The 22,386-nt window shown below is 34.6% G+C and overlaps 1 protein-coding gene across 3 annotated transcripts in view; it reads right to left on the bottom strand.

The window, feature by feature from the left end:
* Window positions 1–22,386, bottom strand: part of Tmtc2 (transmembrane O-mannosyltransferase targeting cadherins 2) — a 379,905-nt gene that overhangs the window by 139,239 nt on the left and 218,280 nt on the right. For all 3 annotated transcript variants that reach the window (XM_047549588.1, XM_047549591.1, XM_047549589.1), the window contains exon 4: window positions 18,023–18,137. In XM_047549588.1, coding sequence (XP_047405544.1) covers window positions 18,023–18,137 — 115 coding nt within the window. The remainder of the gene's footprint in view (window positions 1–18,022; window positions 18,138–22,386) is intronic.

The following is a 22,386-nucleotide window of genomic DNA, read 5'->3' as shown; positions in this document are numbered from 1 at the left end:
AAGAAATCAAGCAACAATTTCATTCATAAAAGCCTATGAGTAAATCTATACAAGGAGGTCAAAGCCATCTATAATGAAGACTATAGAGCACTGAACAAATTGAAGAAGACAACAGACCATGAAAGATTTCCCATGTTCTTTGGATAGGCAGAATTAATATTATTTAAATGGTCATATTATACAAAGCAATCTACAGATTCAATGCAATCTCCCTTACACTTTAACGACATTATCCACAGAAGTAGAAAAAACAGTCCCCAAAATTCATATGGAAAAATAAACAGCTCAGAATAGCCGAAGAGACTCAAAGCAAAAAAAAAAAAGCAATGCTGGAGGCATCACAATAAAGTGACCTCAAATTACACTACAGAGCTATAGTAGCAAAACCAGTACAATACTGACGTAAAAACAGACACACAGACCAAGTAAGTAGAATAGAAGACACAGAGGCAAACCCACACAGACACACTCATAAGAGCCTTTTCAAAGGCACCAAAAACATATGTGAGTTTTTTTTTTTAAACTGGTTATCCACATGTAGAAGAAGAAACTAGATTCCTATCTCTCATCCTGCACAACAATAAACTCAAAATGGATCAAAGACCTAAGAATTAGACCAGAAGTTTTGCAACTGCTCAAATTAAACAAAGGTCAACACTCCAACATATAGGTGCAGGTAACACTTTCTCAAAAGGACACCAAAAGTTCAGGAAATCATACCAAGAATTAATAAATGGTATGGTATCAAAATAAAAATCTTCTACACAGCAAAGGCAAAAAGAATGTGAAGACAGAAACTGCAGAATAGGAGAAAATTTTTGCCAATTACTCTTCTGACAAGGGATTGATATGCAGAACATATTATAAAACATAAAAAGCTTACAAACAAAAGAAACAATAAATGGGCAAATGGATTAAACAGACAATTCTCAAAAGAAGAACTATGAATGGTCAATAAATACACACAAAAAAAGTTCAATATCTTTAGCAACTAGGAAAATTCAAATCAAAATGACACTGAAATTTCATCTCATTCCAGTTAGAATGGTGGACATCAAGAATACAAATAGCCAGCCATGGTGCCCCATACCTTCAATTCTAGCACCTCAGGAGGCTGAGGCTGGAGGATCACAAGTTCAAGGTCTGGGGATGTAATTCAGTGGTAGAGCATTCCTTGGATTGCCAGGACCACCATCACCACCACCACCATCAACAAACAAATAATAAATGCTGTAAAGGATGTGAGGAAAAAGGAAGGCTTATATACTGTTGGTAGGATTGCAAATACTTATAATCACTATGGAAATCAACATGTAGACTGCTTAAAAGACTAGGAATTGAACCATCATAGGACCACACTATACTACTCCTAGGTATCAATCCTAAGCAATTAAAGTCAGTGTACTATAGTGATAAATGTACACCAAGGTTTTCAGCATTACAACTTACCATAGCCAAATTATGGAACCAGCATGGTGTTTGTAGGTAGATAAATGAGTAAAGAAAATGTATTACACATACATAATGGAGTTTTATTCAGCCATAAAGAAGTATGGAATTATGCCATTAGCAAGAAAATGGAAGGAACTTGAGAACATCATATTAAGCAAAATAAGCCAAACTTGGAAAGTCAACAATGAATGGATAAAGAAAATGAGATATATATACACATGGGAATATTACTCAGCTATAAAGAAGAATGGAATTATGACATCTGCTGGTAAATGGAAGGAAATGGAGACTATCATGCTAAGTGAAATAAACCAGTCCCCAAAAACCGAATGTTCTCTCTAATATATGAATGCTAACACACAATAAGGGAGTAGAGGGAAAATGACCAGTGAAACTCCAAATCATGTACAACCACAAGAATGGAATCCTAATTAGAATAAGTCATACTCCAAAAAAAAAAAAAAAAAGAAAGAAGGAAGGAAGGAAGAGGAAGGAAGGAAGGAAAGAGAAAGAAGGAACGAAGGAAAGAAAGTCAAGGGGCATGTGTTTTCTCTTAAGTGGAAATTGGGGAGGAAAAAGGGCAATGGTGGGAGGCTCATGAAAACAGACTTGTAGAGTAAAAAAAGGGGACCAGTGGGAGAAAGAGGGAAGGGAAAGGAACTGGGTATCAAAATTTACTAAACTGCATTGTTATATTGTGTGCATGCATGAGAATGTAACAGCAAGTACCATTATTATGTATAATTATGATCCACCAATAAGAAATATATAAAAATAAATAAATGTAGTTGGCTTGGAGGACTTATCTGAAGGGGAATATCGAAGTAAATAATTGAAATTAGTGATATGAGATATAATTTAGCCATGGAAATAATATATTATTTTACATGAATAATATATGTTAAAAAAAGCAACAGATGTCATATTAATTTTTTAAATTCACTATCTCTAAATATCCCAATGTCCTCAGACTTCAATTATATTTTAAGCAAGTTTCCATCATACAGGCAAAACCATAGTTAGGTTTTCTATTACAGAGAAAATAAATTAAGGGGAAGACAATATTACTATAATTCCTGGTGTGTCTAGAAAATAATTCTTAAGTCACAGTAATTGGAAATCTGCAGAGTACTGATTGGAACTACACAAATAAGAAATTTACATCTGTTCATTTTTCTTCAGGAGCAGAGAAAGAAAGACACTTTTTTTTATAATGCAAAAACCTCCTTCTGAGAAAACTGAAATTAATTTACTTGAAATTCTGCTGCACGTCAACCTGCTCTTTCCACACAAACATAATTTTAGGAATAACAACAACAAAAAAAGCTTCTGGCCATAAGCAACTTTCACTCAGTTTTAAAGTTAAATCAAACAAGAAGCATTAAAGCAGGATGTGATTATGAACTTCTTTATAAACCTCTTTATGGGCCTTCTAATACACATCCTCAATTTTACCTACAGTGTTCGGGATGAAAATGACTATAAAATTAAAGGCCTTTTAATGAGATTTCAGAAAAAAATGCCTTTCATGGCTGTTTCCAACATGGAAAGTAGTTTAACTCAATCTACACAGCTAATATTGAAAGAATATTTCTCTCGAGAACACCACGACCTACATAGTGGCATTGTGCAACTACATTTGTAAGAGGAAACTTATATAGTAAAATTGAGCCCAGGAATGACTCAGGCACCTTCATTCTCCTGCCAGGCTTGAATTTTTATAAGGACTGTGATGTCCCCCATTTTACTTTGGGGTTGGCTGGGAGAGTCGAGGCTTCACAGTTCAGCAGGCAATCCTAGACACCAATGCTACAATGCATAGTTTCCACTGTTGCAAAATGGACGAGGGTGCAATAAGTTGTTTGATCAGTTCCATTCAAAGGTATTTGGCTGAGCACAAAAGAAGTGCCAAGGACTTCACTATGTGCTAGGAATAAAAACATAAATAATTTACATCCCCAGCTGCCAAGGAGCTTCTAGTATGGATGTCAGTTCTTTGGTCATTGTGTCCATGAATTTCATAAGATTAATACCGTCTCTGGTACATCCTTTTGCTTTGTGATCACATAACACTGTTATCTGAATATTATACGCAAAAGGGAATATTTCCAACTCTCCAGGCTCAGGATTGAAGCCACTATTGTTTCCCTCTGGGGCAGTAAGAATCATATAGAAGTACTTAACTTTTCTAGTACGTAATTTTTAGCTCATTTTCTCCCCTCTTACTGTTCGATCCAACAGCTCCAATAACATCACAGACGTGTGAGCATGCAAGCGTGTACACACACATATACACACAGTTCTTTATCCTTCTCCTTGCTTTATATGGTACTTTCTCTACCGAACTCCATAAATATTGGGAATCTCCAGGGTTCCACCCATGAGCCTTCTCTCATTTATCCTTCTCTCTCTCCCCCTCTCTCTCTCTCTCTCTCACACACACACACACACACTTAAAAGTTTTAATGTTTATAATTAAGTAATTATGCCACAAAATCTAGTTCCAAAGCTCTCATGAGCTATAGAAACACAATTCTAGTTGCCTAGATAAATGAGAAGCATCTCAGAACTAAGTAACCCAAAATGAAAGATTTTCTCCCCAAACAGCCTTACTCACTTGTCTTTCTGGTGTGATTCCCTTTCTTTTTTCCTTCCTTTTCTCTAGGCTAACAATCTTGACCTAACTTCTTACAAAAATACCACCATTTCACTTAGAAAAGATGTCATTTTATTATGTAACATTGTATTTTAAAATCCAGACTTCAAGCTACTTGAGAGCAAGAACTGCATTTTCTCTTTTTCTCCATCTCTTTTTCTCTTTTAACATATTCTGTTTTGTTTTGTATTATATTGCAGTACCAGGGATTGAACCCAAGGCCTTGCATGTGGTAGGCAGGTGCTCTATCATGAAGCTATATTCTCAGCCCACAAGTTTTTTTTTTTTTGTTTTTTTTGGTTTTTTTTGGTGACAGGATCTTGCTAAATTGTCCAGAGACTGGCCTCAAATGTGGGATCCTAATGCTGCAACCTCTCAAGAGCTTGGGATTATAGATGTGCACCACAATGCCCAAGAGGAAGTACATTTTCTTTGTGAGCTTATTCCCAGCTTCTAATTCAATGACTGTCATTCTGGAGACACTCAGTAAATGTTGGATGAATGAACAGATTCTTACTTCCAACATGTGAATGTGCTCACATCTGTACATAAAAAAACATAATGGGTATTGATTGAACCTCATAGCAGCTCATTCTTTCTGAGCACTCCATGAAAACTAGTGATGTTTGAAATAATTTTTACAAGAATTAGGGATTTTAGAGTAACGGGAAGTCTTCTTGTTAAGAGCTAAACCAAAATCAACTCACAATAAATTAGAGAACAGATGTGCAAAATAACTGTGCAAGAAGATGGCTCTGAAACTAGTGGATATGAACACTGACCTTATTAACAGAGGAGCTGAGCAGAACATGTGAAAGTATGCATTGAAGAAGAGACAGTGAGAATCAGAGAGCTCTACACAAGGTTTACTGAAATAAGCATAGAGCAGTGGCTCATATCTGCAATTCCAAGTACTTGGAAGGCTGAGGCAGGAGGGTCTCAGTTCTCCACCAGACTGGGAAACTCAGCAAGAACCTGTGAACTCAGTGCTTCCACAGCATGTGTGAGGCTGTGGATGCAATCTCCTGTACTGGGGGCGGGGAGAAGACTTACAGAGGCAAATGACAACAGTACTTTTTCCAGCACTTTCCAGGGAAGCAGTTTCCCTCAGGAGTTTTACAGTATCAAGATGTCTTAGACTCATGCCATTTTAAATTGATTCATCCAGTACTCCTGGTTGGATGCTCCTATAAATAAGTGGTTTTAACACACTGATACCTATGCTCATCAAACAAACTTGTGATTCCTACACAGACTTATTTGGACTTCGAGTCTCTATAGTACCTGTGGCAATATAATGAGGGAGATTCTATGAAAACACAGGCACACAGGCACTTTCTCAGCCCTACTGTGCTTTTATTTATATAAGTAGGTCTCTTATGGACTGATTCCCCAAGCACCTAAGTACCAAGCATCTGAACAAATCCAACCTCTTCCTGCAGACCACTTACAGAAACTTACTGAATACCACTAAATGGTACAAGGTGAATTTTCACGTTATATAGGATTTATAATTTTAACTAATAATCACATATGATTATTAATTCCATAAAAACTGAAAAGGAAAAGGCTTCATCATTTGCTGGCTGTTTTTTAAAATTGGACCAAATGTATATTTAACTCTGATCCTCCATAAAATCATTGCTGATTTCCCTTTTACCATCCTGTAGACATCCGGGTCATTATATAGTAATTTGTTTGCCTAAATCCATGCCTGGCATTTTGACAAGGCAGACTTAGCTAAATTTCTTGAATCCAGTATGTCTTGGCCAAAACTCAAGAATGGATAATTTAATGCTAAAATATATTCAAGAATTTATGTATACAAATGCATATCTGGCTGATGAAATCATTAAGCATGGTTAATTTGCCCTAGTTTCAAATAATCTCTCATTTTTACCTTCAAAAATTTTCTCCATAAAGGTTAGATGTATATTCTTATCAGATTTATTTGTCCTATAGGGATATTTAATATTACAGTAATGTTACAAATTAGAACTGAAAATTACTAAAGGACGAATTTGAACAATGTTTCTAAGAACAAAAGTCAACTGTACAGTTTATTATAATTCAAGTGAAATTTAAGGGACTATTGATATTTTAAGAACTATGAAATTTATTAATATTCCTAATAATTCAGAATATAAGTATATACTTTGTATCAACAAATGGAACTACTAGAATTTGTTTCATTGAATTACCTTGGCTGGTTGTCTGCTTAAGTAATGTATCCATTAAATTCTTACCAATTTTGAAAAAAAGATTTATTTTCAATATGTTCGTAATAAAGAAAATATTTCCAGGGTTTGGTGGTAGGAAGGGAAAAAGAACACAAGACTTGACACTGAAGTTTGTGAAGATATGTTACAAAATCTTTAGTCCACATCAGTACATATACAATAGCCAAGGTCTCTGGGAGGAAATTTCATTATTCTTAGGTTTTGGGGATAGTGATTGTTTTCAATGCTACATATGACGGGAAAAAGCTCTTCAATCAGTCAACATGGAGAATCAGCTCAGTGACCAGAAAGAGTAATACAGACTAGGAAAGGAGTGAATCACATGGGTAAAATGAACAGGAGTCAACAAGTATAGACAGTTTGTAGACATGGAATTAACAAATTTAAACTTTGTTGAATTGCATTCTTTAATTATTCATTAATCCGTCCATTAGATTATCAATATGTATATAGTTTAGCTCATTAGTTTATAAATGAATTCCATCATTTATTAATCAACATGTACAGAGCTTAAAGCCCTTGTGCCTGGCATTGTGCTAAGTACTGGGGATAAAATGGTACCTAAGCATTATGGTTCTTCTTTTTTTAAATTTTTTTTAGTTGTTGATGGACCTTTATTTTTATTTATTTACTTGTTTGTTTGTTTACATGTGGTGCTGAGGGTTCAACTCTCACAGTACCTCGCACATTCCAGGCAAGTGCTCTACCATTGAGCTACAACCTCACCCCCAGAATCATGGTTCTTAAAGAGACTACAGTATAATTAAGGGGAACCATGTATCACAAATTCAAATATGATCTAGACTAATAAGAGTCAAGTACTAGTTGCTTGGTGAGACTTAGAATAAGTACCTATCTTCCAACTCTGAGCGTTAAAGAGGTCTCCAGAAATATCCCTAGAGAAGTATCACTTAAACTGAGAAAGGAGTAGCCTTGTCAAAATAGTGGGGAGTGGGGGCAAGGGTTCAGAAAGGGAAAGAAAGGGGGAGGATGTTTCAGACAGAACAAAAAGTATATGCAGAGGCCTTCAAGAGAGTAAGAATAAGGCACATTTGGAAAAATTCCAAGGAAAGAAAACCTTCAACTAAAAATTACATATATAATAGAACATTCACAACAAAAACTTGAAATCACACACATTTAGAAAAAGTAGAATCCAGGAAATTGGAAATAACAACTTTAGAATATAATTGGGGTGGGGGCCCAATTCACATTTGCAAGAATTTTCTCACACACACACACACACACACACACACACAAACATATACACACAGAATAAATCAACCTCAAATATGCAAGACCTTTGTGAACAAAATTATAAACAAGGGCATTTTTTAAATTGAAAGAAATATAGAAATATATGTATCAGGAAGGGAAAATTAAGAGTATAAAACAAAATTAGTTCATCTCTCTTTAGTACAGAAAGTTATTTCAAAGCCAATCAAAACCCCAACTAGACATTTAATGTGATTTTTAAAAGTCTCTGATCAAGTTCATATCAAAGATAAAACATATAGGAATAATCAAGAAGTATAGGAAACAAATTGCAATAATGGGAAATTTACCTTATAAAACACAAATTTACTAGGGGATATAGCCAATAAAACAACTTGTTCTTGGCATCCGTTACCAATAAGTTAGAATAGAGTCCAAAGAATAATATATGTTTACCTAAGAATTTACTCTAGGTGATAAGTAACTGTTTAGCACAGTATGATGGGAGTATTGGTTCTTGTGGGGGAAAAAATTAGATATTAGCACAAAAATAATAAATCCTGGTGAATTAAATACCAAAATAAGAAAGCAAGAGAAATTCTAAAAATATCCCCAAAATATGTAATTGTTTAACATTAGGCTAAAATAATCTTCACAGAGACACAAAATATAGAGGCTTTAAATGAAAGGACAAAGATATTTTTCTATACATAAATTAAAGTTGTATACAATAAAGGTTATAAGAAGCAAAAATAGGGCTGGAGTTGTGGCTGAGTTGGTAGAGTGCTCACCTAGCATGCGTGAGGCCCTGAGTTCGATCCTCAGCACCACATAAAAATAAAATAAAGGTATTATATCCACCTACAACTAAAACAAAATATTTTAAAAAAGCAAAAATACATGCAAAATTTAGGAGAAAAATATAAGCAAAACAAATGTCTATGTATATACGTAAGCAGAAAATTTTACTTTTAACACTGCCAATAAATAAGAAAAAAAGTCCACCCAAAAGAAAAATAGGCAGGAAATATGAACAGTTAATTCCAAAGAAAATTACAAAGAGCCAAAAAACATGAAATTACTTAACTCCACTTGTAATTAGGGAAATGGAAAAATGAAGCAACACAGTTTTGAAATCATCCCATTGAATACTCATTAATGCTGTCAATGTAAAAGCTCCAGTAAACAAGTTAATATTAATCAGAAGGGGAACAAGTACACAAATAGTGATGCATCTGCACACATAAGTCAGTAGTGATCAATAAATACAGGGGAAAACTAAGAAATGTGTACCTATCACTACGTGTATAAATGCTTATCAATAACCTGTATGACCTATACCAGAGGAAGAGAAAAGGATACAAAAATCCAATAGGATCTCCAATATTTTACTCCATATTCTCCAGTACTATTTGAATGGTTCATAGGATAATATTCCTGTACTAACTGTATAATGAACATTATCAAGCAAATCAAAATGAAAGTCCTGTAGTAAGTGCTAGCCTTGTTCATGCCACGTGCATAAGCTAGCACCTGCAATAATACCCACCTCATTGTGGGAAGAAGTGAAGGGCCAGTTGAGTTATTCATCCTAGCTGACCTCAATTAAGGGAGTCACAACAAAAATCTCTCATTCCCTTCACTTCATGTCAAGCACACCAAGCACGTCTGAGTACACCTGTGAGATCACAGGAATTCTCTACTCTGGAAGAGTAATCTGCTTACCTGGCATCCCTTGGACACCTCCCACTCCCTGGGCACCTCCCTACACCCATGGATCTTGGCAGGAAAGCTCATCCAAAACTATGAGCCTCTGGCTAACAGTGACTTCTTTACATTTCCACAAGTTCTCGCTTCTCAAGGACCAAGCTCTGCTTTTGAACTCTGCCAAGTAGTCCTATCAATTGTATTCTTCAATCTATGACCCTTCTAACCTCTCAAAGATTCTCAAAATTTATCCCTGAATTTGCAAATAACTCTCTCATACCCTCAATAAGACTGGATCTATAATAACAACTTAACACACTACCTTTCCCACCTGCTGTATTCCCCTAAATTACCTTTCCCTAAGACAGACTTCTGGGCATCATGAGATATTAACCATTGAAATGCGTATAAAATGTTGGGACTGGGGTTGTGACTTAGTGGTAGAGTGCTTGCCTAGCAGGTGTGTCAGCACCAGGTTCAATTCCCAGCACCATATATAAATAAGTGAATAAAATAAAGGTCAATCAACATTTAAAATATTTTTAAAAAGAAATATGTACAAAACGTTAACTTCTTAAAGCTGTCCTTTTTCCTGCCCCTTTTATCTACCTTCCCATTAAAAACTACTACCTCAATTAAACCCAATAGGGAGGTGTGATGGGTTAAATTGTGCATTGTTCCCCTAAAAAAAAAGATATGCTGATGTCCTAATCCCCGTGACCTCAGGATGCAACCTTACTTGGAAACATCACAGTTGTAATTAGTTACCATGGATGAGCTCCTACTCCAGCATGATAAGCATCTTATAAGATGGCCACATGAAGGCAAGAGACACACAGGAGAAATGCAATGTGACAACACAGGAAGAAACTGAAGTTATGTAGCTGCACACCAAGAAATTCCAAAGATGTCAGTACCACCAGAAAGAGCAGTGAAGATTCCCCAAGACTTCAGGGAAGTATGGTCCTGCTGACATCTTTTTGAACTTCTTGCATCCTGACTTGGGAGACTATAACTATAATTTTAAGCTACCAAATTTAGGACACTTTGTTATGACCATCTCAACAAAACTAATACAGAAACCAACCCTAACATAAAAGTTCTGGCTTCGGAAACTGAAAGAAAATGCTACAGTAGATATCTGATTCAAGAAGGCCTGTTATAAGCCGGGTGTGGTGACACATGGCTGGAATCCCAGCAGCTCAGGAGGCTGAGATAGGAGGATCTCGAGTTCAAAACCAGCCTCAGCAATGGCGAGGCACTAAGCAACTCAGTGAGACCCTGTCTCTAAATAAATACAAAATAGAACTGGGGATGTGGCTCAATGGTTGAGAATCCCTAAATTTAATCCCTGGTAACTGCACCCTCCCCCCTCCAGAAAAAGGAGGCTCTTTATAAGCCAGAATTGTTTAGTGACTGATCAAAATATATACTTCAAAGAAGATGGTTCTCTAATACCCATTACCAGGCTCTTTTCTACTCTACTGTGGATTCCTTAACTCGTTTATGAAATCAACAATTATAGTTAGAAGTCCTCTAGGTATGAGGGACACAAGAAAGAAAAAATTGCCACTATTACAAGCAGAATACTAATAGAAAAGATTACCATGCTTCAATATTAAACATAGTATTGCTGCTTTCACTGAATATTCTTTATTATGTTATGGATGTATTTATTCACTCCTAGTTTATTAATTTATAAATAAATTGCTTTCTAAGCAGTAGTTGATTGAATGCCTTCTTGGCATATCTAGAGATGATAATTTTTTTTTTATTTTCTGACTTTTTAAATTAAGTGCATAGTAATTAGATTGCTATATCAAACAGCCTACCATAAATCGCAGCCAAAATTCCATCTAACAGTGGTGTTTTAATCTTTAATACATTGCTGCATCCACCATATTAATTGAGGACATGTTTGCATTTGTATTCATAAGTGTCTGCCAGCCTGTTTTGGGTTCTGTTTTCTTCTTGCTTGTTGATATATTTTTTTTGGGGGGGGGGTTGTTTTCCTTTTGTGTTTATGTGTGTGTGAAATTTAGTCAGTATTTTACCATCAATTCATCTAGCTTCATAAAAATGAGAGGTGTAATTAGTGTAGGAATTATCACTTCACTAAAGATTTGACAGAAGTCACTTCCCAAGCACCTTAACTTTGTTCGTTGATGAGAAAACTCTTTGATGGTTTTCAGATTTTTCCAAGCCTTTTGATTGAGATTGTCTGTCTCCTCTTGGGTCCATATTGATCACTTACATTTTCCCAGAAAAAGAACATATATTACATGCTTTTCATATACATTACCATTTATTTTAAACTTCCACATATCAAAATATTATGTAAGTTTTTTTATTCTGTTGCTGATCTTTCAGAGAACAAGTTCTCAGATTTATGCATTACTTCCCTCTGTGTCTCCAAATGTTTAGTCATTAATATTTTCATTTTTACTTCCCTGAAATTTATAGGCTTATTTTCATTCTCCTTTTCTAGCATCTCAGACTGGATATTTATTTAGCTTCTTGCAACACAGAAGAAAAAGGAAAACTAATGGTGGCTAAATCTCCATTATCCACAGAAATGATTTCTACATTATGTAAGATAATCAACAATTGATTATACTACATAAAATTTATTATCCACATTTTGAAATATAATACCTACTGAAATATTCAATGTTCGATTGAATTACCTGTTTAAATATCATTTGGAACAGGCTGACTGAGACAAATCTATAAAGGACATCAAGTATTTTTTTTTTGCAGGAAAATCAATTATCTTTCAGACAGTGGTGAGTGGTACAGTTAAAAGGTTGAAAGTCAACTATGTATTTATAAAATTTGACAGTGTAAATCACTGAGCAATGGCTCAACTGCTTTGCCTCTGAAAATTTATTATGCTTAAAAAGAAAAACCAACATCAGCACTCAGAACCATTAAAACTGGTCTTAAACAATGTCTTCTGTAAAATACTAAATTTTAGTAAATTTGAAAATATAAATGAAAGGTTGACCATAAGCTGTGGAAAAATGTATGATATTGAGTGCTATTGAGAGCATAATTAAGAATTACTTTATTTTATTTTATTGATACTAAGGATTTAACCCTGGGGTACTTTACCACTACACAGTGATTTGGTTTTCATTTGTTTGTTTTTTTGAGACAAAACAAAACACAAAATCATATATTTTTCATGTTCTTGCTAAGTTTCTCAGAATCTCACTAAGTTGCTCAGACTGACCTCAAACTTTGCAATCTTCCTGCCTCAGCCTCCTAAATTGCTAGAATTACAGGTGTACACCACTGCAACTGGCAATAATTGTTTTATATTAAACATGATACAACACTGTCTAGACATAAAGATTAAAAGGTTACCAAATAATGTTATAATTAAAATGCTTTCTGGCCAAGCATGATGGCACATGCCTGTAATCCCAGCAGCTAAGGAGGTGGAAGAAGGTGGATCACAAGTTCAAAGCCAGTCTCAGTAACTTAGTAAGAACTGTCTCAAAATAAAATGTGGCTAAGTGGTTAAGCACCCCTGTGTTCAACCCCTGTCCCTGGTACAAAAAAAAAAAAACAACAAAAAAAAAAAATTCTGGAAACAAATGTCGAGGCACATGTCTGTAATCCTAGCAATCCGGGGGCTGAAAACAGGTGGATCTCAAGTTTAAGGTCAGTCTCAGCATATTAGCAGCAGCACTCTCAGCAACTTCATGAGTCCCATCTTCAAAATAAAAAATAAAAAGGACTAGAGATGTGGCTCAGTAGTTAACTGTCCCTGGGTTCAAACCTTGGTACCAAAAGAAAAGAAAATTGCTTTTGGCAGCAGTTTCTTCTTGAAAACAACTCTTAATGCAGTTATGAATTCTACTGACAATGTAGTAGTATAATATACCATGAGTTAATTCAACTCAGTAACTATTTTAAAAATTAATATGTAGTATTGTAGATTGAAAGTCAAATATTTTCTTTCTACATTTACAGGTCATTTGAAGTAAATATACATATATATGTGTGTATATACATTTTTTTTAATTGAAACATATATATTGTAGAGTATGGATATTTTGTTTTGTTGTTTTCTGTTTTGATTTGCAATACCAGGGATTAAACCCAGGGACACCTACTACTGAGTTTCATGTTTAGTCCTTTTTACTACTTTTTAAATTTTGAGACAGGATTTAAATTGCTCACACTGTCCTCAAACTTGTACTCCTCCTCAAGTCTCTGATCCAAAATTATAGTCATGTGCCACTGTACCTGGGTTATTGAAGTTTCTGCCCATTTGAGCAGAAATACAAGCTTTGCCTGGCTACAGAATCCAAGTATCTTAGCTTCAAACCATGGTCCCTGTACAAACTATTTGTATGACCTTAGACAAAGTAACTAAGTCTTATATTCCTCATTTTGTAGGTATCATTTGAAGGCAAACTGGGATAACATTGAAAGAACTAAGAAGAGAATTGGGCACACACAACTAGTTAATGCAATTAAAGGAATTGACAGCTAGGTACAGAAGTGCATGCCTATAATTTCCATGACTTAGAAGGCTGAAGCAGGAGGCAAACTGGAGGCCAGCTTAGGCAACTGTGCAAGATTCAGGATATAAAAACAAAAAGGCTGGGCGAGGTGGCTCACGACTGTAATCCAAACAACTCAGGAGGCTGAGGCAGAAGGATTTCGAGTTCAAAGCCAACCTCAGCAAAAGTGAGATGGCTAAGCAACTCAGTGAAACCCTGTCTCTAAATAAAATACAAAATAGGACTGGGGATGTGGCTCAGTGACCAAGTGTTCCTGAGTTCATTCCTTGATATCCCCCTAAAATAATTAACAAATAAATAAACAAATAAATAGGACTAGAAATGTAGCTCAGTTGTAAACCACCCCTGAGTTCAATTTCCTGTATGAAATAAATAAATAGCTACTGGAGAAACAAAAAATTAAAATTATTCCAATATTATATAAACAGGGAACACAACCCTTTGTCTGCACCTGTCAGCTATAATCTGATATCACTCCCTAAAAAAACTTTCCTTAAATTTTTATCATCCTATAAAAGATAATAAAATTTCATACTGCTTACCTATTTTCCAAATAATCTATTTTTTTCCTCCCTCCTCACCGAAAACATTGAGATACACTTAATAAGAAGTGCTAATTATATCTTTAAAATAGAAACATAAAAATAAAATAAAGGAATCAATTTGAGGATCATCTCTAACCTAGAATTACCCTGTGTCTGGTCAGTTATGGGGTACCTCACTTTAGTGATTATATAGCTTTAAAGTGAAACGATGACTCATGCCTCCAGATTATTTTCCTAGTAAAGATTTCATATATAAAAAACTTTTCCAGTAATTTTCAAAGCAAGTAGGTTTATGAACACTGAATATGTTAAAAAAAATCTAGGTTACCAATTATGATTAAGTAGAGGACGTAACAGAAACTTATGATTCCCAAAAGCTTCTAAACTTCATTAACAAATATAGGTATTTTGTACCAATTACTATAAATAGGTTTATCAGTTTCAAATTGCTTTCACAAAACATCTTTAAGAGACATAAGTGTGACTGATAATAGGAAGAGTAATTAATGTTTCCTCTAGTCACAAAGGAGAATCGTCAGGTTAAGTTTACTAGAATGACTGAGTAAAGCAAATTCATTTTAGGAATTAAAACAGAATATGCAATAATTTCTGTACATCAAAGAAAAGTATGTAGTGGAAATAGCACATACATCTTAAAAACTAAAACTGATTAATTGTTTAATAGTTTCTAAACTGTCTACCTATGTAAAGAAAAAGAAAAAAAGTCTGTTCCAAAGGAACATATGATACCAAACTTATTAACATTGGAAGTTGTAAAAGATTTATCCTTGTGCATTTTATTAATATCTGATTTAAAAATCATGGAGTAATACATCTATTTTGGAAGATAAGTACTGAGTATCAGAGTTCTGTCAACCATATAGGTTATATAACTCAGTATTTCTGAATCACTGGTAACATTTTTCAGGGGGAATTTAAGCCTCTTAATTTAAGCTAACAATTATGTCTGACTTAGAAACCTATTATATTGGTAAAAATACATTGGAACTATATGTGGCCCTAATGACACATTCCACTTACTACAATTCAGGGGGTAAAGCTGATAATAATTATTTCTAATAATTATTTCTTCAGCAAGAATTTTTCAGTAGGGACTGGGTAACACTATCTAACACTATCTATATGCTTTCCCAGCTTATATAGAGACCCATGAAGTTGTGAGATGAAGATTTTAAGTTACATAAGAAGTGGGATTATCTAACTGAATAAATTTATGATTTCAGTAAAGAACAAGCCTGGATAAGCCAGGCATAGTGGCACAAGCCTGTAATCCCAGAAACTTGGGAGGTTGAGGCAAAAGGAGCACCAGTTCAAGGCACCTAGACAACTTAGCAAGACCTTGTCTCAAAATATAAATAAATAAATAAATAAATAAAGAGGGGTTGGGGATGCAAATCGGTGGTAGAGTCCTTGCCTAGCATGTGTGAGGCCTTAGGTTCAATTTCTAGCAATGCAAAAAAAGAAGGAAAAAAAAAAGTATCAACCTGAATAAACACAATTCCTTTTCCTTTAAAGCCCTGCACAAGAGATACCATGAAGAGCTTGCTAGTTTTTTAACCAGTGGTTGTTGGGGCTGGGGATGTCATAGCACTTGCCATGAATGCACTAAACTCTGGGTTCCATCCTCAGCACTCCCAATTTATTTTATTTTATTTTTTTTTAAGTAACCAAGGGCTGTGGATAAGAGAGAAAAAACAAAGTTCAATAAGAAGGTATTGATTTTCACCTTGCTTTTTTCCCCCTGAAAGTGTATATAGAATAGATACCAAAAAAAACTGACATTCTATATTGCAAAATAAGAGGCATTTTGACATCACATTCAGATTTTTAAAATGTTCTATATAAAGAACAGTGTGTGTAAATGTATTAAATTGATACAGGCCTTGGTCATGATATAACAATTATTAACAATAAAATAATGTAGTATTATTTAGATGCAGAGTACACAAGTCTCTGTACTTATGAGCCTAATATAATATTTTCATTCAAATTACTTCAGGAAAGAGGATGGTAATATATTTGTGATGCATGAAACAGCTGAGTGGGTGGAAGGGATGGTGCAAAATGGAAAGAGTTGGCTCTGTGTGAAGAAATCCAGGTAACAAAGGAAAAGTTAAACAGTGTGAAAAACAGCACAAAACACATCTGCTAACTTAATTCATGCCATCAGCCCCTCAGCTGAGAGCCCAGTAGGGAAGAGTAGGAATTTAAAGACAGGTAAATGTATGAACAGAAAAGGAAATGAGCCATTCCTTCTGTCTTCCCTGAAATATCTAGATTTTTTTTTCTCTTTGTACTTTGTTTTTAATTTCAGTGCTTTTAAACTTAACCAGTATGAATGATTAAAGTAACCAGTGTAAATATGTACCAAAAATTTAAAAAACATTTTTTGATACTGGTGATATTATGCCACATTCATTAAACAAGTTAGTAGAACTAAACTATTTTGCCTCGGACTGATCACCTTCCTGTAGGAAACGGGTCCCCCTCCACTCCATACCAACTCTGAAAAGCTCTCAATGGCGGTGTCTCTCAGTCCATCCCACACTGCCCAGTGTTTCATCCCAGAGAACCCAGGAGAGTCACTCAGAGAACTTTTTGCAGGATTAATACAGACAACGAAACAATAAAAACAAGTTCTCTTCTCTTCCAAGACTGAGAAGAGTCAGGAGATAACACAAATAAAGGTGCAGGAACCCCCTTCTCATCCCTAGAGACAGAGCAGCAAGAAAATGGAACAAAGCCAGAGAAAATCAGAGCTACAAAAATGGGTGGGGGGGATTCCTAGAACATAATCAGGTATTGGGACTTAACTGTGCCTGCATCTAGACAACCCCAAGAGTTCCCAGTTACAGGAGTTCATAAATTCTCTTTTGTGTCTAAGCAAGTTTAAGCTAGATTTCTCTTACAAACAAACAAAATGTTCTCATAAAGATAAGAGGCCAAGCAAGGACTTAAGTTTAGTTTGGATTTACCAGCTCAAACCTCTTAATAGCTCCTAAGACTTTCCAGTCAAAGAACAAAATCAATTTTAATCATAGGGATTTTTCTAACTCAACATGCAGGTATTCTAAATTACCCCATTATCCAAACCTTGCTGATAATCATCAGTACCTTCAAAGAGGAAAGAAAATGAAGAGGATGAGGATGAGGAAGAGGAAAAAGAATCCCCATTACCACAGCCATGATCTTGTTCATTAACTCCCTGGCTAATCAAATATTCTATATATACTCTGACAAGAGCAATTTCCTAATGAGGACAAAAGCTATCATTATTAAGAACCAACACATCAATTGTATAAGTATCATACATAAAGTCTTGTTTTATGAACCCTAATACCCATCTCAGTATTAGTGGAACAAACTTTGTGAAAAATTATAAGCATTTAAACCAACTTTGAGGTTATAATGTGGTATACAACTTCAAAAGACCTCAGACATAATACATCAATACTCATGCATACAGATGATGTAGCTCCAAAGAAATCACAAATACTATCCACCTATGAGTCTCAGAGGCATGATTAATGAAAAGACTGTTTCAGAAAAACAGCTATCACCATCTCTGTTTCCAGCAGTTAAATCAATAGTCCCTCTCACCGCAGGTTTCAAAAATGAACCTAATCAGAGAAAGCAAGTCATACTCACAAATTATAAAGCATGTCAGCCATGTTGCTGCGGTAGTACAAAGCATTTCTATAGGCGCTTTCAGCTTCAGAAATTTTGCTCTGACTCTTCAGAACATTTCCAAGGTTACCCCACGCTGGCAAGAAGAAAAAGAAGCATTCAGGCTAAGCGTCAATCCAATTACACATAACATAATATCAGGCCATCAGGAAGTACCATGGGGAGAAAAAAACCTTCATAAAACATTTTATGAAGTAAAATTTATTTCCCTTATATGCTAACATTTCATCAAGCCAGAAGATTAAATACAATCAAAGCCTAAACATAATTAAAGCAATTATTATGTTTCGAAGCTGATACACATATACAGTTCATCATGAGGCCAAGAACAATGTTATCTTAAGATCACCTACAAAGACTTCATTCTCTTTCAAGTTTCTGTAGGGGTCTTCATGGTCTGAAAGTACTGTATACTTATTGGACTAGAAACTGTAAGAAATCATATTAAAATAAACAAAGATTTCATTCAAGTATGAAAAAAAACTGATAAATGCCATAGAAGATCTAAAGATGAAAAGTACAAAATCTAAACAAGATCAAAGTTATAAAGATACTCAATAGGCATTAGAATATATCAGTAAAACATTACCCTTCTTAAAACAGTGAAGTATATATGGTCTGTTCATATCTGTAAAATATTACCCTTCTTAAATCAGTGAAGTATATATGGTTTGTTCAGATATGTTTCTTTATACCCTTCCAACAAATGAGTTTGCTGTAGGGAAAATATTTCACCACACATAATCATGTTGAAAATCATGTTTTTTTGGTGTGCCCTTAATTTTCTCCCCATCTAATTAGAGTTTCTCAGTATTAAAAGTTATTCCTCCCCACAAGGAGAAAGATATTGAATCTTGAAAATGGACTCTTTCCTCATCAGGAAGACAAAAGAAAGACTTATGTGTATCAACACATTGAGATGATTACTCACCATGCTTGAATAATGAAAAGTTATCAATTTTTAATGCATTTTAAAAGTTTGGAATCTTTCAGAATCAGAACTTCCTGCATGCCTGTAATTTAATACACCAGCACTATGGTTTACTCATCTGTAAAATGGGTTCATAGTGACTTATTGTCTTCATGATGAGGGTTAAATTAGCTAATATACCAGAAGATGTTTCAGACAATGCCTGAACAATGGTTAACAATAAATATTGGCTATTATCATTAATGTTATCAAGGTTGATGCTCTGCAATTTACAATTTTCAAACACTGATGATAGAAATAATATTAAATATAATGTGCTTTCTGTCCTCATATTGTCTTCAGAGAATACTAATTTTTCATATTTGGCAAATTATGCTTCTGATGGAAAACAGGAAAGGCAATGAACTTATCATTATCCAACATCTAAGAGTGCCACCTACCATGCCATGCTTGACATATGTCATCTCACTAAGCTGTCTACAGAGTCCTGTACATAAAGCTAATGCCTGTCCTGTGGGTGAGGAAGCAGACTCAAAAGCACTGAAGATTTTGCCAAATTGATCCTGAAACATTAGAGGAGAAATTCCAACCCATGGCTCATTATTTCCAGATTTACTCTTGCTACATTTGATATTCTTACGCTATGTTTTGTCTTTTATTGCAAACTGACATTCACACGTTAGGGATTAGGCCTTGAAATGATGAGTTCATAGAATATCATATCTTTAAACTGAAAGAAAGCCACATGTGGAAGATTGCAAGTGTGAGGCCAGTCTCACCAACTTATCAAGATCCTTAGCACTTAGCAAGACCCCTTCTCAAAATTAAAAAATAAAAAATGAGTTGGAGATGTAACTCAGTAGTACAGCACCTCTAGGATCCATCCACAATTACACACACATAAAGCAGTTTAAAATATTGTTTAAACACAGAAAGGAGTTTAAAATATTGTTCAGTTGAGCTATGAAATTAAAATATAGTAAGCACAATAGTAAAATGTTATAATTATCTTCAAACTTAACAGGTGTAACACTACATGCATTTTATATCTACTAGCTTTCCACCCAAATTAATAAAGTATGGCTCTGTGGAAACTTCTAATACCTAGGCTAGTTTCCAACCCACTTCATCCCTCCACAAAGTTCTGCTTTGATTGTGGGATTAGTAAATGAAAATTGATTTGCATTGAAAATACTCCAGAGAAAGCATCCAAATATTAATTTAAGCACCAAGAAAACATCATATTAATGCTATCCCACTCAAACCACAGTCTTAGAACACAAAGGTAGGAAAAACAGAGCAAAAATTTACTTTGAATATTTTGGGACATATGTCCACAGAAGCAAATTGCTCTTTTTATTAGATATTTGTATCTTAATTAATGCTAATTACTCTTAAGTAAAGCTCTTTTTAGTAGTCAACATGAATACAGCTACATTTAAATATGTCCACTCCTTTGGTTGTGTGTTCATTTATTAATTCACAAATGTAATCACTGATTAAACAATACTTGTTAATTACATTGTTTGCCAGGAACTTTATTAGGGGATGTGTATACAATACTGAAATAAAATAATCAAGCTCTCACCTAAATGGAGCCCATGATATGATGAAGAGAAGTGGAGGGGGTGAAGAATGTGTACAATTAGATAAATGAATGAACTTCAGAGAGTGGTAAGGATTATAAATAGTAAGACAAAGTTAGGTGATATATGTGAGGCTAATTTAGATATATCACACCTGACCAAAGTCAAAATCCTGCAACTGGACAAGTGATACCCCAGGATTCTCCATGGTGTAATGTTCTCTGTGTGCATGCGCTTGTGTGTGTTCATGTGTGTGTGTGCAGGAGACGAGTCTGCCAATTTCTTTTACTCCAGGTACATTCCCTTTAGTTGAAGGGCACTAACACCATGACAAGATTTCATCATGTTCAAATAAAAATCAAAATTCCTTTTCAAAATCCCTTCTTCCTTAGGTAGCTTGTCCCCAATGTTGTGTTTATCAAAACACATTTTTAAACTGTTCAAGAGTTGCCAAACTTAAAACTAAAACTGTCCCATGATTGTGTGTGTGTGAAAATTTCTGTGTTTCCATACTCACAAATAAGTGTGATTGATTTTTTTTCATTAATGCTATCAATAAATGCTACCATAAAGTAGAGGTCACTATAAAAACATAAAGCTATCCCAAAGAATATGACCCAAAATTTAAAAAATACTATTAGCAGTCATCTAAACAGCAATTGTTTTCAAGAACACTATTCATTTTTTGTATTCCACTGATAAAATATCACACTTGAACAGATAACCCACTTCAATTCCAGCCAATTTTGATAGATTATAAAGGAAAATATATTGAAATAAAGTATAAAACATGTACCTTAATTGCCCATGTGATGATTCTACTTCTATATAATTCACTTGCAGAATTATTCAGTGTGCCTTTTTTACATTATGTCAACTTTTAAGTCTAACTAGTCTCACTACAAAACCTCTAAGATACAGAGAAATATTCCAAGATTCACAGATGGGACAATTTTACACTATAAAAACATCAGTTTTGTATAAATTAATCCATAAATTCTATATAATGTAAATAAATATTTTAGTAATATTTAAGGGACTCAAAGAATGTATCCTAACCATATATAAAAGAGAAAAATGAAACTGGATTTTTAATGGTGTTTTCACCAAGTACGAAGGTAAATGCCAGATACTTACAAAGTTAAACCTGAAAAGATAAAGCTAAGAGAAGACTATGTAGGGAATATCTTCATAGAATGGGAAAAGACTCCGTAAAAGGACTCCAGGTAAAACTCAAAAGGTAAAAAATTGGTGAATTTGAAGACTTTGAAATGAAGAGCTTCCATAACTTTGTCACTACAGACAAAGTTAAAAACACACAATTCACCTGGAGAATGTACTTCAAATGTTTAAAAAGAGAAAGCACTCTACTTGGAAAGTAAAAGAACTTCTTCAAGCAACAAGAAACATGTAATAAATCCACTAGGAAAAAGGCAAAGAGAATAAACTGGAAAGGGAAACCAAATAAACCTTGTGTATTTAAACTAATATAGTAGTACCCAAATTTCTTAGTAACTCAGCAAAACACAAACTACAACAGCAAGATATCTTTTATACACAGCTTGCAAAAATGAAACTAGGTGAACCCAAAAACTGATGGGACTGTAGAAGCAACCTGAGCACTATTGTTTGACAGTGTGACCTGGAACAGCCAGTCCCTTATGCTACCTGGAACCTCCACTCTCTTATGCCATCTGAGAGTACTCAGTCAAATCACAAATGTAACTAAGTCATAGATAAGCTGGGACCAAAAATTTCCCACCAAGAATTCTCACCTATGAGAACATATAGGATGGTGTTTAATTCAA

This window comes from Sciurus carolinensis, chromosome 4 (genome assembly GCF_902686445.1).
Source record: "Sciurus carolinensis chromosome 4, mSciCar1.2, whole genome shotgun sequence".
NCBI classification, from domain to species: Eukaryota; Metazoa; Chordata; class Mammalia; order Rodentia; family Sciuridae; genus Sciurus; species Sciurus carolinensis.
Note: the sequence above shows the minus strand (reverse complement) of the source record. Positions and strands in the feature narration are given on the sequence as shown.